Source organism: Amblyomma americanum, chromosome 8 (assembly GCF_052857255.1).
Source record: "Amblyomma americanum isolate KBUSLIRL-KWMA chromosome 8, ASM5285725v1, whole genome shotgun sequence".
NCBI classification, from domain to species: Eukaryota; Metazoa; Arthropoda; class Arachnida; order Ixodida; family Ixodidae; genus Amblyomma; species Amblyomma americanum.
This window is the reverse complement of record NC_135504.1, coordinates 36,437,731-36,460,288: the sequence shown is the minus strand read 5'-3', so window position 1 is coordinate 36,460,288 and position 22,558 is coordinate 36,437,731. Positions and strand designations below refer to the sequence as shown.

Genomic DNA, 22,558 nt, shown 5'->3' with positions numbered 1-22,558 from the left:
TCGAAAAAAGAAACGCAGATAGTCACCTTCCACGAAGCACCACACTTCTTGCAAGGCTGGTTCCACTGCAGGACACGGTCTCCCATTGCCACGACGCTCACGCGGGGCCTGAAATGCAAACGACGGAATGGCAGGGACTGTACTGCTCCGGTTCCTCGCTGCACCTCTGGGCAGCTGAAATTCATGGGTATGCACAAAATGGGGGCGAAGTTATTGCCTTAGCTGAAAGCTGATTGCGTACAAGTCAGTGCGGCGCCATAAGGGGAGTGAGTTTAGCATCGCGAACAAAGCTCCAGAAAGTTCTGACCACGTGCGAGTTCCCAAGCTATCCGGAGCCCACGGGTTAATACCCCTAACTATACGAGTTCTGACTTGGGGCATCACACTAAACCGTTGGGCCGTTCAGAATTCAGGAAGTGCAAAAGAATTGTGTGTGGGCTCTGGGGGCTTTGAAATGATGAACCAGCCAGCAAATGTGCCTCGTGTTGGATTGGCCACTGGCTGATGAAGGGGCGGAACCTTAGGTGATATACAAAGCGTGCTGAGTGAGAAAGGTCACTCTGGGCCCTGGCGACAAGGCTGATCCAGTCGTTCGACGCATGAACTTTAAATTTCTGACTGTTTGCTTTTTCCTTCACATGTAAAAAGTTTTGTCGAAGTGCCATTAAACCCGCTTGTTTTCGTTTTCCCAAAGATCAAGTTCCATCTTTCCTCAGCCCGAAGCCTTGGAAACGCTACCAGATGGAGCCCGGGTTCACGTTAGCCAGCTCCCCACGACAACTGGTTGTCATCGGTGGTATGCCGCTACCACAGTCGTAACAGCCCACAATGGAGAGAATCACTCGGCGGTGGCGAAAGCAACAAGCGTGCTCGGCGGTCATCGAACAGAATGCCCGCCTTTGAAGGCCGTGCTTAATTTAAAGCTGATAGCAAACTTTCTAGACAGGGCGTGGGAAATTACTGCGACATTCTGGAACATTCTATAATCAGCTCCACCTGTATGCGATCAATCGAAATAAATCTGTTCGCGTCTTGCTCAGCAAACAAAAAGATAAATTTGCGTGTTGGCAGCTTTGAAGAATGAACAGTACAGATTCGCAAAATATGGCGCAAGGAAAACTTTGACAAAGTGCACAATGTCGCAAGATATTGTGGGTGCACTCTGGGGTCAGACACCTTATTTCACTCCTCCCCACATAAGCAGACCACCAGGCCAGGCTTTTACCCATTGGAAGCAGGTGGTGCACATACCCGGAGGCACTAGGCATAGACCATCGCATCCCCCCCCCCCCCCCCCCCCCCCACCGCATAGGAGATGTAATCTCAAACCGTTTGGCCACACCTACAGTCGCACGCACAGCATTTAACCACAGTTTCTTTACACTGTAGTTAGAGTGCGCCTAGTTATGCATTTCAAATGCGTTGCATTTTTAACAGCCTGCATGAAAACATGAGTACTAATGAGCCTGTCAGCGACATTCTGACTTTATTGGTTTGAAATTATAGCTCTGATTAGCAAATTTTCAAAATTTAGTTCGCAATGTTATTACAGCTCTCCGTCCGTTGAGAACTGCTTCCTTAGACTTTGGGTACCCAAGCAAACTGTGTGTTGGCTACCATGTGAATTATTACACTCAAAAGGTATAAAATAGCGCAGCAATATTAAAATTTTCTATTTAAGCAGTCTAAGGTGTTCAAATATTGTCACGCAGTGGTGAAGCCAGCCAGTCGAGAAGGAAGACGACCAGGCTTGCGTCAAAGATGAATGCCTTACTGGCCGATCTTGCGGCCCCAAACAGAAACCGTTCGGCGAGAGCAGACGTACCAAGTGCGCTCGGCGATCACGAAGGAACGGAATTTTCGCCGCTCACTGGCTGCGCCTAATTTAAAGGTGACGAATGACTTATGAGATGAAGCAATGAAATCATCTACGACAATCTCGAATTTCGTAGAAACAGTTGCGCGAGCGGGTACAGTCTTGCAAATCTGGTCACCCTTCACATCCCAGCTATCACGTCACGTGCTGGCAGCTGCTAGAATGAACAAATGAGTGCTAAAAACCTAAGCAGCAATTTGCAACCTGCAATGATAGTTTGCCGTGTCAGTCACAGCGCTGTAACATACAGACTAGCGAGAGGACCAAGCAAGGAACAGAAAGGAGAGAGCGGTCTCATAGTGCTTTTCTATGCCGCATATGCCTACGCTTGAAGGCACGAGGTACCAGTGTCTACCACGCACTTATCTAGCCACACGTATCAAGCGCCAGGTGACTGGGCTATGTCAAGAGCATCTAGGCAAAGAAGCTTATAAAAAACGCACCTCTAATCGTCTAGATTGTTGCCTCATGCTTATCGCTGCTGAAGTGACCTGCGGCGGCAATTTTTCATTGTGCCACCTGGAGACGTTGCCCATACGGCAGTGCCTGGGTCCAGAGAAAAGAAAACGTGTGAATAAAACGCCCCCATTTGCGAAGTGGGAAAAAATGTCTCGAGTTGGATGCCGTCAAACATCTTAGGTTTGACAGCAAGGGCTATTTCTTCTTACTCCTTTGGAGACATCCATTTTTGGGAACATGCGCCATATTTCCTCGACAACACGCGTGCGCGCACAATGTCGAGTTGCTGAACAATGGGTTATGCATCAGGCATCTGCGGAGCCACCTTCACCTGGACAATACAGCCCAAGCTAGTCTAAATAACAAAGCGCACTACTGTATTGATCAGCCTACACTGATATATATATACATTTGATGTGTACACCGTAGAGGTCGCACGTGGCCGTGCAGATAGGAGGTATCAAAAGGTACAACTTCGCCAATAATACATGGCCAGAAACATAGAAACGAAAACGGTTTCATTTTTGTCTTCTCCGCACTTATTTGCGCAGTTCTACCTTTAATTCAAATCTACCAACTGGCCCACAAGAACGTTCTACTTAGGAGGTACGTTCTGCAAGTTGCCCAATTTAGCTTGGGAAATGAAGACGAAGAAAAGCGGCAGAATCAATAGGACGGCCTCAATAGAATTCATGCTATTTTATGGAAGGAAAGGTGCAGTAATCTGTCAGCAAGCACTTGCGCATTGAGTTCGAATGCACTTCCCCAGACACACCCGGTATTTCACCGGTATTTTCTTTAGTTCCCCGTTCCATACAGGAAAGGGCAGAAATAGAGAGAGAGAGAAGGAAGGTGGAAGGCGGAGAAGGGGAGCAGGTGAAGGGGGCGAAAGTGGCGGCAGTCGGGTGAAACAGTAGGGTGAGGAGACTCTCGCTCGCCTTTGGAGGCACGATTCGATGGAGCCGCAATTAACACTTACAAAAATTTCTTTAGACACTCTGTAGACAATCTATATACAATACCTAGACAACATTCTATAGGCAATACAAATCACATAGACAGTCTATAGATAATCTATAGATCAATGGCCATACAATATTTAGCAGGTTTTTGTCAACAGACTATGAATAGAGAGAAGAAAATATCTATAGGAAGGCAGGCAATCAAGAACTGCATAAAGTGTCTATAAGCCATTTTTGTTAAGGTTAGCAGCGGTGCACTTCCGCCTCCGCTCTCGCGATCGCTTCAGTGACGATAAAAACTGCCAGTGGCTACAGGACACACAAGTCACATTGCGGGAAGACAATGGATGCAGCCGAGACTCATGCTCGGAGCGCTCCACATATGCAGCGACGGATCGAGTGGAGGCTAAACATTCTCGGGATGCTGCCCGCACACGCGCTGTGCTGCAAAGGGCCCCTGTGCGTTTCCAAACAATTTCTCAGGCTAAGGACTTGTTAAGTTTCCCATAACATGAACACAATCGTCGTTCCGTCACGCGTGACGTCACTGCGTTAATCATTGCACGAAGCAGCTAGTGCATATCACTGAACTTTCTGCGATGGCTCAGTGGCTTTGGCTGTCGGCTCCTGATCGCAAGGTCGCAGGATCGAGTGGTGGCAGCAGCAGCCACATTGCGATGAAGGCCACATGCAAAAATGCGCATGTGCCCTGCACTAGGGCGTCCCTCACTGTCCATACTGTGCCGCTTCGGGACGTTGAACCCCACAATTTACAGCCTGAAAGACGCAGGTTCGATCGCGGCTTTGGTGGTCGCATTTCAATGAGGCGAAATTTAAGAGGTCTGTGTACTGTGCGATGCTAGTGGACATTAAAGAACCTCATGCGGTCGATGTTTCGCAGCCCTTAACTACGGTGTCCCTCATAGCCCAAGTAGCCTGGGACGTTAAACCCCCATAAACCAAACCATTTTTCTTATGTCAGTGGCCGTACAAGCAGTTAAGCGGTTGTAATTATATTGTCTGTTACATAACTACGACATCATCGAAGGGCTTTGGGCAATAACCAGCGCAACTCTGGTATCAGTCCTCCTCACCTGCGGCAACCACCTCTCCCCTGCCGAGAAGACGGGGAGGTTGGGAGGTGCGTCGGCATCCCGGCTCATACCCACGTGGCGAAGGCACGCCAGCTAGGAGCTGGCTATGCTCTGCTCGAGGCCCCCTCGAGGATAAAACTACTAACTGTAAATAATTACTAAGTAACAGAGGAGACAACGGAACTCGAAATGCTTAAGAAGACTTAAGTGCACCACTAATTTTTTTTTGCTTCATAAACAAATGCGATGTCATCGAAAGGCACGGGGAAATCACGGGCCCAAATCTGGTTATCATTCCACCCTGTTCCTCACCCGAGACACCCTCCGCTTCCACGCCTGCAAGCTCCGGAGTAGACGGGGTGGTAGTCCCGGCTCACACCCACGTGACGAAGGCACAACAGGAGCTCGCTGTGCTGCTGCCCGAGGCCCCCTCCATTGCCATTGACATCGAGCAATGCATGAGCCTGATGGGAGACCGGAGCTGCCGCCTGCAATATGACACAGAATAGCAGTCAGCCGCGGTAATGACAATACATGCAAATGTATTCCCTGAACTGCCACAGCCGGGGTCCTCTGTACACACTCTACTGGCAAAATTACTACAGGCCCCACTGTTACAGGGCGCTTCAGAACGCGCTCTAATACTTTGAATATTTTACTGTCTTTCCTCACACACGTGGTGTCACTGCTACTCCTGTCCTAGTGGGACCACAACTCCGAGTAATCTGCGCAAGAAAGACCGTGCGTTGGTTTTCGTATTCCATGGTTAAAGCACGATCGACAGCACACAGAATAAAAAACACAGCCCAACATACGGAGGTGTGTTGTGTCCTTTATTCTGTATCCCGACTATCGTGCTGTAACCACGGAATAGAGAAAGCTACGTCTAAGAAGCCAGCGAGTGGTGAAGGCAGAACAGCCACAATCACAAAATGACAGGCTCTACTTTGGCTGTTGTGACTGCGTGAGTCAACGCGAGCGATATCACAGACAGTGAATATAGAAGCGCGAAGCGTAAGCGACATGTGGTTCGACGCAGCTGTGGCGAATGGTGTTCATACGTGCCTGGTTAATAATTTCAACACAGCTGCATCGTACAACCTTGTTGAGACAAGGGAACACGCAGAGGTAGTGGTTGCGTGGTCACATACGTTCTTCGTTCGATTCTGTGGGTCACCTTAGTTAGCGTTTCACACTAGTCTTAAAGAGGCAGAAAAACCTGAATTACCTCCCTATTTGGGCACCAGAGGACGGCACCTATGCTAAGCGCTACACTTCCTCTCGCTTTCTTAGCCTTTTATATCTTCACCAAAAATGATGTAGATGCTAAAGAAAAGTGTATAACTACCGGCTCCCAGGCACACCTTAGCGGAGATTAATGGAGTCGGCAAAGATGTGTTATGTTACCCGCAGGCCTATTGTATTTCCTGGTACGACTGCCTGCTAGCCCAATCACAGGCAGATGTTGCAAGTCGACTAAATAGACGGCAAAGCAGAGCACTCAACGATGTAATGCGCATGTTGGCGACGAGGCTTGTCAGGGTGCAGAGAATTTGATAAAAAAATACCAAAAATGTTTTACTATTGAGTGTGCTGGGGAACAGGGATCAGCCGAGAAATACATTATGGTTCACGTGACTCAGTCCCATCTGCCCCAGATGCACCCGTACCCAGATTACTTGAGATCGGGTAGGTCATCGGCTAGGATAAACCACACGAATCGCCTTGTACAGAACCCAGAAGTATGGAAATTGAAAAGGATCGCAAAATAGTTCGATGTATTCATGATTCGATATATAAAAATTATTTTTGTAATCAGTACATACTGCAGACCCTTGTCAGGGTCTAAGCAGGATAGGCATGTGTTGACAACAGTAGTTCAGAAAGATGCGGATCACAAAAAAAATATGCATAAGAAAATAGTGACAAATGTCATAAAACTAAACCACGCCATAGCATTATTACACTCGGATATTGTACGCGGAAAAAGCGAATACTTAAAACAGTCTAATGTAAGTTTAGTAAATGGATCTCATACTATCGAAGCATATTCGAGGTTTCACTTGATGGATTCGTTAGATGTCAATAGTTTTACGTTGGGAGGAAAATTTCTAGGTTTATGCCTCAGGAAACATAGCTTTCTAAATGCGGAAGGACATATGTTATCTGTGTGCGAATTCTAGGAAAGATTGTTAGTTATGGTTACGCCTAGATATTTGTAGACATTTACCTGCTTTAGTGGCAATCAAAGAGTATTCATGTGGTTTAGTGGATTCTTTTTGTGTGTTATTTGGAGCAAAACTTATTTTTCAGTGTTAACAACCATGGCCAACCCACTGAACCAATCAAGCGCATTTTTTGTGGCGATTGGTAAGCTTATCCCTAACCTGCAATCAAGAATACATTGTAGCCAGGCTACAGATGTGCTTCTTGCTCTCATGCGCAGGGCACTGCCCACTGGGCGTTGCTGTAGGCCTAACCTGCTTCGCATCCATGAGGAAGGAAAGCTTAAAGGCTCTTGCTAACCACACGACCCTCGCCATGCAAGCTGCGAAGTGCACGGTTAGTCAGTTTTCGCTAGGGCTACTCATAGTCTTTGGCCTAGGGCATAGCGGCATCGTCTGCGCCATCGGCGAATCAGTGCGTTGCGACATTAGACGTTTTTAGCATACTGTATACGTACTACCAGAGACATATACCGGTTTACCGGACCGCTCTTGCGCATGCGCAGTGGCACTGTTTGGGTCAGGAAAAGCCACTGTGCGTGCGCAGGAGGAGTCCGGTAAGCTAGTATACGTCAAAGCTTGTATGTATATGCTATGCTAAAAACATCTATTGTCTGCTGTGCATGCGCAAGCGCGCTGAGACGGAGGTCAGCTGGCGAGGGACCCTCATGTCCGGCTTCTAAAATTGTGATGTGATGGCCTCTCCTAAATTCTTTCCTTCCTCTCTGTGTTTGCATCGCAGCCACAGAGCACGGTTACCTGGAACTATAGCCACTATCTACCATATTATGCATAACACTATTACCAGTGCCCTCTAAATGGACTAATCGCTCATTAAAACTAGCAGTTTGTACTCACAACGAATTTTGTAGCGAACGAGCAAAGCATGCCAGGCGCGGCCGCTGCTCGTCCTGTTAGGTTCGCTTCACCGCATGACAACCTGTGGCTCGGAAAATGAATGCGAGAGATCGAGGCCACCCTCACAGGAGCCCACATGTCTCTGGTGAATAGCAGCAAGCAACTGTACTGTGGTAGCTTTAGAAAAATGGCTATGTTCAACGTGGCTTGAATGTAGTTATATATGACCGAATTCTGTTAAACATGGTCTCCACTGTCTCAGATCAAATGTCAAGGACAGGTACCCAATGGTCAGAGTCAAATGATAACGTGGCCACACTACCATAGCTTGCTTCATACTAGCATGCAGTTAAGTTCGGGTTGAACTTTTGATGCATTGAACTGTCGCAAATCTAATGTCAAGGTGAGGTACCCAATGGCCATAGTGATATGATCACGTGGTCATAGCACCATGCAGTTAAGTTCGCTTTGAACTTGTGATGCATTGAAGGTCATTGTCGATTTTGTACCGACTGTCTCAAACAAAATGTCAAGGCCAAGGTGAGGTATGCAATAGTCACAGTAACATGATCACGTGGTCATACCAATATGCAGTTAAGTTCAGTTTGACCTTGTCAAGCATTGAAGGTCATTGTCTCATCCACATCGAAATCAGAAGTTGTACCGCGATTAGTAGAGATCTCGCTCTAAAAAAAAAACAAAATTCTAGGGACACTTAAAGGGCCTCTGAAGGGGCTGGGGTGATAAAGGACGTCGCTTCCCAAATATCCGCGGGCAGGAATTTTTTTGTTGTGATTTATGGAAGTTGAGTTAGTATAGTCAAAATTTGAGTTTCAATGACTTCGCGCCTTTCTCTCTCCTCTGGCGCTACTCCGCCAGCCCCACCGCCGGAGCGGAGCTTCCCGACTCGCCGTGGCCATGGTAGCTGTTTGACGTCTCAGAAGAATCTAACCAATAGCGATCTCTGAGCTGTGATATGCACGAGCCTGCGATGCAGTGTGCATGAAGAATTCGCCAGAAAGTCTCGCCAAATTTCGCGCGTGATTGTGGGTTCTCTGCTGCATTTAGAAGTGCATTATTTGCATCAAGTGTTCTTAACTAACACAATGCAGTGACTTGGGGAGTTTATGTGCTCTCCTTGGAAGGTGTTTCAGAGCCCTTTTTAAGTCGCTTAAGAGCAATCGCAGGCTGCGTCTCACGCGCCATCTCTTGGCGCTGTGGCGTATGCTCCACCTTGTTGATAGTTCCCTCACTACGATTGGTCAAGCAGCTTTCGGCTGCTAGTAGATATATGCTGTACTAATTGTCGACATTAATTGTTGACGTTATTTGGTCATATTAATTTATTAGATGCATTGCTGCATGCTCTTATTTCACTCTGAACCCACACAATACATTTTATCGCACTCAAACATAGCTTCTCCGTGGTCGAGGAATAGCGCGCCCCGATTAAGACAAAAGATTCGAGTCCCTGCTGGAAACTTTTCCCTTAAATGCAATTTCTTTTCTTTCTTCGACTGTCCTGTGGCTGTGACGTCAAGATCCTCTTGGACAATGTGAATTGTCGTCACGCCGCCGGACATCGGGCTTTCGCCACAACGGCTACTCTAAAGCTATCGCGTTAAAATCTCCCAGCTTTGACCGCTGGCTCGTTCGCCATGCAACTGCGCACTGAGCTCCCATATTGAGATAAATTTCCTCTCGTAGTAAATTTAACAACTGCACCTGCCCGTTTCGGCCAAGCATGACGCAAGCCCGTAATCGTCTCACGGAACAAAACCCAGACGTAGACAGCAACCTTCTTCACCTATGGGAAGCACGAAGAAGCCGTATCAGGAGATGGAGGCAGCAAAAATACAACAGAAAACTCAAACTGAAGATCGCCGAACTAACCAAGAAGGCATCAGAGCACGCAGACAACATCGCCACGCAAAACTGGCAACAGTTTACGGAAACTCTTATAGGAAGACCTGGCATGGCCTGAACTTTGAATATGCTAAGAGCCTTGATAGACCCAACAAAAACCAAAATGGAAAGCGGCAAGTCCATGGAATGACTAATCCACACCTTCCCAGAACGGAAGACGAACAAACACAGGCACTGAAGGGGAAATGCTACGGCACAACCACGTACCCAAAGCAAGACCAAGAATACACAGGACAAGACAACCCCGAGGTGGATAGGCCATTCACCCAGGAGGAAGTAAGGGCAGCCATAGGGGAAGCCAAAATACAGCAGCAGGAAAGAACAGAATAAATAACGCTACCATTAGAAACATGGGAGACACGGCCATCGCCGAACTTGCCAAGTAGCTAAACGAAATCTGGGAAAAAGGAATCGTGCCGGCGGATTGGAAACATGAAGAGGTAATTATGGTACCCAAGCCAGGCAAAAGACTGCAAATCGAAAACCTCAGACCAATCTTCCTAACCTCCTGCCTTGGGAAGATATACGAGAGAGTGGTCAATGAAATGATCACAGACTGCATGGGGGACAAGGGACATTACCCTGATGCCATGTTTGGCTTCAGAAGCCAAAACGTACTGCTACAATTAAAGGAGGCAGTCCTCGCAGAAATACCAAAAAGTGGAGAACACACAGTACTAGCGCTCAACATAAAGGGAGCCTTCGATAACTTGTGTTGTGCGGCCATCACCGAAGGTCTCAATGACATAAACTGTGGAAACAGAGCCTTCCGATACATCAAAGCCTTCTTGAGGGAGCGAACGGCTACGATAGGCATCAAAAACACAAGATCTGATAGCTTCACGGTGCCAAACAAGGGCACCCCGCAAGGCACAAGCACAGTAATATTTAGTAATATTTAATAGTAATTGCGGGGTGCCTTGAGCACCCAGCAAGGCTCACCGCTACTATTCAACGCAGCGATAATATATGACTCACAAAAGTACTTGACGAAATAGAAAACATCAGCTACGCAATGCATGCGGATGACATTACAATAAGGACAACCACAGGTTCCCTAGCAGCAAAAGAAGAGCAGCTACAACGAGCGATCAACCATACTGACCGTCATTAATTCGATGCTGAAAGGGACCTTGAAGACATTGTTCACTGCGGTTAAGAATAGGTTTCTAGTTTATGGGTGTTCAATGTCCCAAAGCGACTCAGGCTATTAGGGAGACACTAGTGAAGAATTTCACCTCTATCAAAATACGATCGCCGCAGCCGGGATCACGAAGCACACGATCATCATCATCAGCCTGACTACTCCCTCTGCAGGGCAAAGGGCCCTCCCATGTCTCTCCAATTAACACTGTCCTCAATGCATCATTTTGCAGTAATATGCGGCGTTTAGTGTCGTCCCGACGGTGTATGTAGTCTGTATAAGGGACGCAGTAGTGCGCCTGTGTGTGTGTGGGGGGGGGGAGGTGTCTCCAGATCAACATCAACCACCTGGCGTTCTTCAACTTGCACTCAAATCCTAAAGCAGTGCCCGGTTTCACATTTCACGTCCCGCAACCTCGATCCTGCAACCTCGGGCACAGTAGACAATCTATAAAGATGATTCCATGTTCGTCTTACTGATGACCTTTAACAGTGGACAAGTCGTTTACCGAGATTGCAGTCACGGTTTAGTTTGCGGTATTTCAGTCAAGCAGCTAGATGGTCAGTACAAAGCGACGCGAATAACTGCACTGATGGACAAATTTACCACGCGGATATACCATCAATTTGTATACAGAAGTGACGGTAATCACACTTCCATGTTTCTCGATGTTTTTTTTTTATTCTGCGGTGTAGCCACCGTACAGCCTCGAGAAAGTGGGGGCGGTTGACGGGCGGCATTTCAGAAAATCCGACAAAAGGGTGCGCAGTCATCTGTGTTGTCAGTTTATGAAATGCGCTGTGCACAGTACATAATTTCCTGGTGTGAAACAAATAAAACGGAAGCCATAGCATGGACATGTGACGAAAGTTAGAAAGCATAATTTTCGTTTTTAAGCGTGCCGTTTGATTTTATTCTGCTTGTGTGCACGCGTACCTTTGCTACTTATGGCGTACTTAGGCGGAGCCCAAAGCGGCTGCTATCGCGTCGCGCTCATTCATATCGCTCGCTACAAGGCAATGGCGTCGGCAGCCGGTGTGGAGGCGACCTTTGGCTTCTGGTACTTGACGATCTTGAGCAGCGCATGCTCAAGCGTCATGTCGGTGAGGATGACGTCACTGGCATACGCGGCCACCTGCACTTGCAGCTCGTGCACCCTGGGCACCAGCTGGCTCCAGGGGGCGGAGGGCGTCACCGTGTACTCGATAGAGTGGCCCAGTCTGCCGTTGTATACGGCGCTGGGAAACGCCTTCAGCACGAGCATGTGCACCAGCTTGAGCGCCTCCGCGTCGTAGGCGCTGCTCAGGCTGAGTTTAATGAGGAGCACGGTGCCGACGCACAGCCGATCTCGGAGCTCGGCCACGGTGCCCACGCACTGGAACTGACCTTCGAGCATAATTGCCATACGGTCCGACATAACGACGCAGTCGCTCAGGCTGTGGGTCACAATGAACACGGCCGACTTGACGAGCTGCCGCAGCATGGAGATGGTGCGGTAGATCTTGCGCTTGGACATCAGGTCCAGCCCTGTGGCTGGGTCGTCCATCAGGACCACAGGGGGGAGCCCAATGATGGCGATGGCCACTGCCAGCTTGCGGCGTGTCACGGCACTGCGACAAAACGGTTAAAAAAAAAGTCAGGTTGTCCTAATAAGGCGCTTCAGGCGCCATGGCGCTGCGCTTGCGAGGCCTCCGTAGAACAGTATATATTTGATGCCATGATACTCCTGCCCCATCCAGCCCAGTGCCAACATTGCCCTTTAACACTGTGGACTTATTGACCAACTTGAATACCAACGAAGCGTTTGTCCTTACAGTCATGCACGATACGTCAGCAACGACTGCAGTCCTAACATGGTCTGCGTCCTAACAATTTTTACAGAAGCTTCCATAATGTCGTTGCTAGGCACACAAGTTTCCTGCGGACAAGCTCTGCCGGAGGCCCAGAAATTACAGCTACAAGCTTGAAAGCTGAGTAGGATACAAAAGGGAGAGCTAAGCTTCAGGTAAGGTTGCAACTTCAGTGCCTGCGTACACGCCAGCTCACCCGCACTCCTCCACCGTGTTTTCCACGGATTGCGTTAGGTTCAGGAGGAGGATCAGGTGCTCCAGGAGCCGGTCGATGTCCTCTGGCCGGATGCCGGCTCAAAAAAACGGGATACATCGTTTTAGATCGAAACTAGCAAGATTCACGAGCATCGATTTTACAAGTCTTGGAAGAGTAGACGAGAGAAAGGTGTAAACTTTTTCTTCAAACTGAAATAGAGAAACGACTCTGCACACAGAGATTTCGAAGCTTCTTTAGAACTACGATGTGCTTCACAGCCTCTAGTGAACACAGACGACAAATCGTTCCCTACACCGCTGTTAACGGTACTCGAAAAAAGCACTCTTCTAACTCAAGAAGACCAGTTTTAAAAATTGTGCTGACAGTATTGAGTGAAACATCCTGTATATGGTGGGGCGGGTTACAGGAATAACGTCTCATGACTTCTCCCGCACTGGCAAAGCCGCACCCAGTGGCAGGAGTTTGTTTTGTTTGTTTTTCCTACAACGCCGAATTCTCATGACGGGTGTGTCCCCGTATCTATCAGTAGCCCAGTGCGGAGACTCCACAGAGTATTCCCAATACGACGTTGCACGCTACGTGGGAAGTGTATCGAAGACAGATACCCACCTTCTTTGGCCGCCGGAGTTTCAAGCCAGGAAAATCTTCGTCCTGGCTCCCCCGAGCGACTCCGGCCAGCTTCCACATCCAAAGCACCGACAGCTACCCTGCGAAGGCAAAGTCAGCCTCAGGATAATCAAGAAGATGGAACAACAAACAATACCAGTTCTCCCAACGTCATTAATTCGCTACTGAAAGGAACCATGAACTGATATTTGCTGCTGTTAAGAAAAGCGCACGAATGCTGGATATTACACAGCTGTGCTAAACTGGGCGAGTAGGAGCATTTGCATTTTTCAACAGCGCCGGTGTCGTGTGTCTGCCTTCATCTGTGTCGTTTTTTCGCGCTACGTTTTCAAATAACTCGATGGATATTCCATGCTTCATTACCACACACTCCGGCTTCTAAAAAACTGCAGATCATTATTCTATTTGGGACCAGTGGTCAGTTCAGGCTTGCAAGATCGGCAGCCAATCTCGGCTCAATGTATCACTTTCTAGTAATACCCGGCGTTTAGCATTCAGACGGTTTACGTAGTCTGTATAAAGGAGGCACTAGTGTCTGTGCGTGTGTGCGTGTGGGAGCGGGAGGGGGGGGGGGAGGCGCCAGATCAATTTCAACCACGTGGTGTTCTTCAACTTGCACTCGGATCCTAAAGCATGTGCCCGCTTTCGCATTTTGCCACCATCAACCTCGATCCTGCAACCTCAAGCTCAGTGCGCAATTTCATATTCATCTTACTGATGACCTTTAGCGGTGGATAAGTTGGTTAGCGAGAGTGAAGTCACGGTTTTGTTTGCGGCATTTCAATTAAACCAAAAATGAAAACGGCTGTGCATGCAGATTCTGGAGCATCTTTAGAAGTATGATGTGCTTCAATGCCCGAAGAGAACACAGGCCACAAAACTCGCTCCGCGAAGCGAAAGGAAAAATGTCAAAATCTTTAAGGAGATAACCTTAGGTAGGCATACCAAATTTTAGCGGGTTTTGCTGCAAGAGCTGTTATAAGAAGGGTGTCCTGGTGGATGTTGGATGTGTATGCACACACAGTCGACATCCGATCACGTGACCATCAAGTGACTGCGCATTGCAGTAGCCCAGGTATTGGCACAAAATAACCAGGTCTAAGACATTACTGTTTTACTGTAGGTGTTCTAAAGGGGCAGCCACCAAGATGGCAACAACTTTCCCCGAGTTCTGCGCGTTACGGTGCAAAGCTTAGCACTTCGAATTTTAATGTATGAATGCGTGTAACGATTACGTTTTCACCTATTCGTGTCCGAAAATGTATTGCTGTCGGTCTGTACGAAAGGTGCTAATTTTTCTCTATAGGCAATTAATTTCACTAAATACTTGGCGTATTTGACGAAATTGGTGAATTACTGGTCATTCCTTGAGAAATAATAATAATAAGCAATTAAACAATAAGCAATAAGTAATAAAGTAATAAGCAAATAAACAATAGAACTAATTAATCAATGATTAATAACACCAAGTAAGAGTTAATAAAGAGAAAATGGCAAATTCCTTGACCGCTTCATTTAATGAACTACCATCGATGATTAATTACATTACTAAGTGAAAGAGGAGACGGCACAACTCGAAATTCTTTCGCATTTCCGCACGTAAGGAAACTTAAGTGCACCTTTAATTTTTCTTTTTTTGCTTCATAAACAGCTGCGATTTCAACGAAAGGCATGGGCCAATCACGGCCACGCTCTTCCTCACCCGAGACATGCTGGCGTATCCTCCGCCTGCAACCTGGCGAGTAGACGGGGCTGTTGGCACTTGCGATGGCGTCGTGGCTCACACCCACGTGACGAAAGCACGGCAGCTAGGAGCTGGCTGTGCTGCTGCCCGAGCCCCCTCCATTGCCCTGGGCGGCGAGCAATGCATGAGCCTGACGGGAGACCGAGGGAGCCGCCTGCAATGACACAGAATAGCAGTCAGCCACGATAATGACAACACAAGCAAGAGGATCCCCTGAACTGCCACAGCCGGTGTCCTCTGTTTACACTCTACTGGCCCCACTGTTACAGGGCACTTCAGAACACGCCCTGTTATGTTGAACGTGCTGTCACTGCTAATTCTCTTAGTGTTATTTCTAACTCCGAGCGGTTCCACAAGAAAGACCGTTTGAAGCCTTCTGACGCATCAATCGCTGCGATAAATTTACAAACTTTTTGGGCGAGTTACTTTTCAGATTGCATGGCTACAGCGCGATGGACCGCACAAAGAATAATGGACACAACACAACATACGGAGCTGCGTTGTGTCTTTGACACTGTATGCCTACTGTCATGCTGTAACAAAGGAATAGAGAAAGCTACGCTCAAAGCAGGCAGCGAGCAGTGAAGACAGAACAGCAACAATCACAAAACGACAGGCTCTACTGTAGCTGTTATAATGACTGCGTGAGTCAAAGCAAGCGATATCAAAGACGGAGAATAGAGAAGCGCGAAGCATCAGCGCAACGTGTGGTTCGACGTAGCTGGGGCAAATGGTGTCCGCGTGCCTGTTTAACAATTTCACCACAGCTGCATCGCAAAACCTTGTTGAAACAAGGGACCACGCATAGATACAGCATTGGATTTTTTTTAGGGGGGGGGGGGGGGCTGAGGAGGCTGGAGCCCAGGGCCTCACTTTGGACACTAGTAGGAGAAGGGGGCCCATTTATTCTAACCTGCTTAGTATATAGAACCATGGACAACGGAACTTCGAGCGACATGTATGAAGCGAGAAAACCAGAACGAGCAGACGGGGCCCCCCGCCTAATGTAACAGCATGCGTTTAGCTTGGTCATTTGGGGAGAGCTTGTCGAGCTGCAAAAACAGGAATCCCCCACCACCCCGGCGGGGCCCTCTTTCTTACGAAGTGAGCTGCATTTGCTTGGAAGAGTTTTTGTGGTTTCCTGTCAGTCCGTGTGTCCAGTGCTACCTGGAGATGAGGGGCAAGGGGAAGCGCCTAAAACATGTAATGTGGGATGAAGACCTAAATCTCCCTTGCCCCTCGTCAACACCACGCCACCCTCCACCTCTTCCTTCTCATACAAGGGACGTGCTGCAGTACCCAAAAGCGCCTCCCATTCGACGTTTCTTTACCGTGACGGTAATTTGGGCAGGGGAGGATGAGTCCGATAGCAGTTGACTATGAATCTGAGTCTAGGCAGAAAAGGAAAGAAGACGTCACACGTGCTTTTGTCCACATGCCGTCGGGCATGGAATGTTCACTGTCGGGCTAGGGTTGTGGAAGAGTGAAGGGGAAGTTGGAGAGCTGGACACAAAGGCCTGTCTCCAGGGCCCATTCCTGCCTTGTGGCTGCACACCCTCGTGCGCGCTCGACGGGAAAAGTAGGTCAGACTGGCCACCCAACTTTTCAGAAAGAAGTCGAAAGAGATGACTCAGAGGTGACGGAGGGCGCGCAACTTCGCCTGGGCTAGGAGTCGCCCTCTCCCCTTCGTTCTCGCGCTCGGCGTTGACGGGGTGAAAGAAAAATCTAGATCCTCCCAAAACAGACGATTGCTCCTAGCCAATAGGAAGACGAGACCGGAACTGGAGGAGTGAGTTTGTGTGGAGAAGGAAGGAATTTGTACAAGGAACTATATGCATATGTGAACGCCTGCTTTGGCACTAGTAAGAGACAGACGTGGCGTGCATCTATGAAAGGAAGTTGATCGCAGGCTGCGATTCAGCCCCGAGCTGCCGGTAAAGCCTGCATAAGCCCGCCTGCTGAGGAACTCCCTGGAGACGTGCCACTCTCGGCCAGCCACTCACCATCCAGGCAGCGTGCGCCAGTCATCGGGACAGCAACCTTTGGACATCTGCGGTTGCGTTGGACTGACGAAGTGCCTGGTGCGGTGAACAATTAGCATCCATTCAAGCGAAAATGCTGGGTAGGAAGCATCAAAGTGATATGTCTAAACGAAAGGCGAAGTTAGAAAGAGAAGAGCGTGAAAAAAAGCTACCAAAGATGACAAAGTACCTACTGAATGCAGCTTCCGCGGAGCAGTATGATCGCTCTGCTCAGAGCCCATGTCAAACTCCCAATAGTACTGACTGTGCTTCTGTGGAGGACTTGCCAACTCCATCACCATGGTTTCCTGGCAAGAAGCAAGGTTTGACTCATCTTGCTTGTCTGGATCCTGTGAAAATGGAGCCAACCTCGGTCTTCCATATTTTTGAGCAACCGACGCAAACCGAGCCCTGTCCTGTTCCTGAGTGAGCAACGTCTATGCTATTCGGCCGGGCCCATGCCACAGAGCTCCATGTGTCCGGTCAGCCACGCCCGATTTCTACTACTGCCGATCAACAGGTGCCAAACCTCCCCGATGAGCCTCCTTCTACTGACAAGCGCCAGAAAACAACACTCCAAGAACCGACTCACTTTTTTTCTGTTACTTTGGCTTCAAATAATCATGTTCCCACTTACAAAGTGTGCCTCGAGAGGACGAATGATACGGCTTCTTGTTGCGGCAACAGAGAAATACAGACACCCCCGCAGCAAGAGGTATGTTGCGAGATTCTCCGAAGTGACCCTGTTAAGTGGCCGGACGTTTGCTGAGAGCTTTCGGAGTGTATACCTTGAGAAAGGGCCATTGTATTTTGAAATTCGGGGAGAAAATTTTCCATCTTCGGAAAGGCAATACAAAACTCACAAACGCTATGTCACCTCATCTTTTCGTGCGAAAGGCTGTAAGTGAGGAGGTGTACGAGCGACACTGGTTAATGTACTCGGAGTGCGAAAATTCTGTTAACCCTTTCATGTGCAAAGTATTTCCGATTTCAAGCAACCCCAGTGCTTTCACCACGCACGGCTTTTCTGATAGGAAAAGAGCAGAAGAAAAGGTTTGCACACATGAAAATAGCATCGAGCACCGGAACTGCGTGGCAGCATGGTTCGCCCGCTCTAACCCTAGCAGTACAATTGACAAGGAGCTGGTTAAGCATCTTGCCACTGAGACCACTTACTGGGCAGATGTGTTGAAGCGCGTAGTCGTTGCAGTTAAGCGTTTAGCTGAGCGCTACCTAGCGTTTAGGGGTAGTGAGGAGATTTTTGGTTCATTGGGAAATGGTAATTATGTGGGAGAGCTTAAAGCCATTGCCAAGTTTGATTCCTTTCTAGAGGAGCACATCAAATGCTACGCATACAAAGGAAAAGGTCACCCATCGTATCTGTCAAAAACTATTTCTGATGAAGTTGTCGAGCATACGATACTATGAAAATGGGAAAGTGTACGGACGCTTTCTTGAATTTGTTCCAATCGAATCACATACTGGCTTGTATCTTTTCAATACCGTGATGTCCCTCTTTACGACCAATGGCATCTCAATTGATGATTGTAGGAGCCAAGCTCATGATAATGCGAGTAATATGTCAGGAAAATACAAAGGACTGTAAGCCCAAATCAGACACCTGAACGAATTGGCAGTCTACATCCCGTGTGCTGGTTATTCACTGAACTTGGTGGTTGGTGGTGTAGCGTTGACAGTTGCCTTGAGGCAGTCAAATTTTGCACTGTAATTCAGAGATTTTATGTGTTCTTTGCTGCCTCATCTAAGCGATGGAGGTATCTTTTGAACAGCATGGGCGGAACTGGCCAGCAGCTTGTTTTGCAAAGTCTCTCTGAGACCAGGTGGTCGAGACACGCTGAATCATGCAAGGCCATTCTGAAAAATTTCAATGCAGTCTTGTGTTGCCTCGAAGCTATATCAAAGAACGAGGAAAAAAACGGTGACACTAGAAACGAAGCGCACTCTCTCTTCAAGAAAATGACAAAACTAGAGACAGCATTCATGGCGATTTACTAAAGTGAAACCTTGGAGCGCTTTGATAAAACGAGCATAGCACTTCGGAAACCAGGCCTAGAGATTACATCTGCTGTAGACCTGCTGAGTTCTCTAGAAGGCTTTGTTAATTCTTTGCGACCTCTGATACCTTCGAAGAGAGAGCACGCACGCTAAGTACCAATCAATGTTATCAGGATATTATCGGGATCAAGTCCCCGGACGGAAAAAGTGGTAGTGCGCTACAAGGTGGAAAAAGTTTATTGCAGAGACCTACAACGTTGTACTTGACAGCCTAGGCTCTGCTTTGCGAGTGCGAAAGGCTGCCTACACTGAACTCTGCGAAAGGTTCGGATTCTTAAAATTGCTGACAGAAGTTGGGAGCGAGGCCTCTCTGGCACAGCAGGCTGATATGTTGGTGAAATGGTGAAAACCTATAAAGATGATTTGGAGCGAGCATTTTCCGCTGAAATCATTCAGTCTGCGAACTTTCTGCACAACCCCAGATAACCACATAGGTATGCCCTTTGAATATCCTAAGAATGCGCAGTGCTGGATATTGTGTACTTCTTATAGACATCCCAAGAAGTGCACAGAACACACTGGAGATGTTCCACTGATCATCAGAAATGCATCAGTACCTCTAGCATAGGATGTGCATTAGATCTTATGGTTGAATATTTGTTGCATCCAGGGAATATCCATAATGTGTATCATCATCACATAGCATACTTCTAATGGATATCCTAATTTGTCCATGGAACACACATAAGACATTCAAAAGATCACCAAAGGTGCCTCTGTACCTCTAGTAATTAATTTGCACTAAACCTCGTAGTTGGATATTTGTCGCATCAACTGGGTGGCCACAAATGCTACATAGATGTCTTATGCACCTCATACCTATGAAAACTGGCGTACTGTCATTTGATACAAATGGTTACTCTCCCATGTATTTCACCTCAATAAAAATAGACTACACACACAATAGCATCACACGAATTTATGTTACTGACTTAAGCTGCCTGCTAACCTTGACTGTGCTTTACTGATGATAAGAGCAACATACTACGGTTCTAGACTCTAGACACTTGGTCCCACTACGGTGTCTATAACAGTTTGCGGGAGGCCGAGTTCTGGGAACAAAACTTTTTGTAGTTAACAGAGGAAAAAGCTTCCATACAGATCAGGTGGGTGGATTACGCTACTGTGCCGGAATAAATGTTTTTCCGCACACCCGAGTCCCACAAACTTTTGCTCCTGATAGTACAACTATGCAGCACTGCAGAGCAACAGTCGATAGCTGCTGAAGCACAATACAGTCCTCTTGCTGATGCTTACACTCAATAGAGTGTGCACCAAATTAAGCAGGGAAAAATGAATGGCTTTGAAAATATAACTCCACCAGTTTAAGCAACAATTACAAGTTACTTAGCATCAATGCTTTTTCAGTTAGAATATCTGCATCAGAAAAGCCATAACAAAAACTAACAAAGGGTGGTAAAAATGTCAAAAGCCATAACAAATAAAACCAGCACAGGGTGGTAATTAATGTCTTAATAAAGAAAACGAGCCTATGCAGTTATTCACTGAGCTTTTTCAACTGTATGTTGACAAGCACCATTTTTACACGAGAGACTGGTCGTATAGCTCTTTTGTCACTTACAAAGCAACTTAGGGCGCGTCTTGTTTAAGACGCCCATGAATACAGATGAGAAAGACGAGCTTTCTTAAGCAAAAGGTTAGCAGAGTAGATGAAAACTCTCAAAGCCTGGTTGGAGAATATAGGGTCGGTGGGAAGCATGGTGATTTCGTCGCAGGCTGGGGCTGTAATGGTTCCGACGGTGACAGATGGCCACTACTTGGCTGCGCAAAAATTAAATGCTCTCAAAACTTGATGCAAAAAGTAACCTGACAACCAGCATTTATATAAAATGTACATCTACTCAAAAAATTATGGTGACATTAGTTCTCAAGCTTCTAAGTCATCCCTTCCAGGGAAAAGAAACCAATATGGCAAGACAGCTGACAAACTAAAGTAGGTAACAGACATTGATTATTCCTGGACTGAAAACCATTCTCCAATTCCAGAAGCAATATCATGGACACCACGTGTTAGCACAATCAGCAAGCCACAACTTTCCACATAATGGGGTCAGAAAGATTACTTAAACTAATCTGAAATTGAAACAATTTTCACTTGTGTACATTAAAGTTGCATATCTACATTGCTTTAACGAAACATCTATAAAATGAGGAGGGTAGATTATGCTCTTCTAGAAATTATTTTTAAAAAAGCAGCACAAAAAGCAATAGCAACACAGTAGAATGTCAACTCATTCAGTTAATTGAACATTTACAAGGCTTAGCAGGCAGAAACAAATATAAAGTCACACATGTTGCGGTTTTCCAGGAAAATGAAAGTTTGGTTGCATAGAAGCTAGACAATCTCGTTAAAAATTTAATAAATGACCAAAATAAAAGTCAAACTCATGTATAAAACAATGTATCACATTCTGACCGTTTCCAGTAGGCCATCTTTATCAAAATGTTTTCAGTCAACCAGTGGGCGTAAAAATTTAGGAAGCAAACAAGCTATTTTACGTTTTTGGAGGAACCTCGATGTCTCGCAGGTGCATGACGCAGCCAATCCTTATTGGCTGCTTCCACTTTATGGTCATTGCAGCTATGGGCAGCCTCTAGAGCAGCTAGCAAAAGAAACATAAATATAAGTTTCTCGGTTTTGCATTACTGTGTTTAGAGCTCTAGCTGCTGCAAAGATCACTGCCCGTAGAGCAGCGGAACAATCAACAAGCTAATTCTTAAATGCAAACTTAAACCGTGGGACAAACAGTGACCTTAGGCTCCGCTAATTTTAACACTTGCATGAACAGCCAATGTGAAGTACTTTCAGCAGCTTTACTTTTAGTTGGTTGCATATATCATCATCAGCCTGTACTAAGTTCATTGCAGGACAAAGGCTTCTATCATATTTTGCCAATTAACCCGGTCCTGTGCAAGCCGCGGCCACGTTATCCCCGCAAACTTCTTAATCTCATCTGCCCACCTAACTGCTTAATGCGCTGCCTAACAAAGAGACAATACAAAAAACACAGCACATATTTGAGTTGTGAAAAAGTGTCCTGGCAGGTTGCTGTTATGCCTTGGAAGGCATAACAGCAACTACAGGGCGTAGAACGGTGGTTATATGTCCATGCAAGACAGACATAGAATGGAGCGAAGGCCCATTGGTGGATCAACGAAGCTATCGCATTTAAAAAGAACATAGGCAGAAAGGAGGTCTGAGAGCCATTGTGATGTGTATTGGGCATGAGGAAAAGTTTAGCATATGTGTTTTCTACCACGATAACCGCAATCGACATAACGGGTGATGTGTTCAGTAAATGCACATTTCTTGTCCCTTTGCAAGGTAAGTAAGCGGGAACAGTCGGTACTGGCAGTTCAGGGTAAGATACATAAATTGCAATGGAGAAATTTTATGATGCCGCCTTCCTCTGCATTTGTTTCCATAATTTTGTAAGAATGCTAATGAAGCTCTCGCA

The 22,558-nt window shown here is 47.0% G+C and overlaps 2 protein-coding genes across 4 annotated transcripts in view; both read right to left on the bottom strand.

The window, feature by feature from the left end:
• The window catches only part of LOC144101349 (uncharacterized), a 145,358-nt gene that overhangs the window by 12,447 nt on the left and 110,353 nt on the right, over positions 1–22,558 (bottom strand). For 2 of the 3 annotated variants that reach the window (XM_077634459.1, XM_077634458.1), the window contains exons 8-9: positions 4,704–4,879; positions 27–174 (exon numbers count right to left, since the gene is read on the bottom strand). In XM_077634459.1, coding sequence (XP_077490585.1) covers positions 27–174; positions 4,704–4,879 — 324 coding nt within the window. The remainder of the gene's footprint in view (positions 1–26; positions 175–4,703; positions 4,880–22,558) is intronic. The other variant, XM_077634460.1, reaches the window with a different exon arrangement.
• LOC144101479 (ATP-binding cassette sub-family A member 6-like) lies at positions 11,281–21,533 on the bottom strand. The gene is made up of 5 exons (XM_077634660.1): positions 21,517–21,533; positions 15,029–15,136; positions 13,221–13,318; positions 12,591–12,687; positions 11,281–12,154 (listed from the first exon to the last, which is right to left on the bottom strand). The coding sequence occupies exons 1-5, from the start codon at positions 21,531–21,533 to the stop codon at positions 11,554–11,556; spliced, it is 921 nt and encodes a 306-aa protein (XP_077490786.1). The 3' UTR covers positions 11,281–11,553.

Excerpts from the sequence above, each read along its gene's own strand:
- LOC144101479 (XM_077634660.1), bottom strand. Across the intron at positions 13,319-15,028 it reads AGCTGCCGTGCTTTCGTCAC|GGTAGCTGTCGGTGCTTTGG; the intron begins GTGGGTGTGAGC and ends TTGCCTTCGCAG. Across the intron at positions 12,155-12,590 it reads AACACGGTGGAGGAGTGCGG|TGCCGTGACACGCCGCAAGC; the intron begins GTGAGCTGGCGT and ends GTTTTGTCGCAG.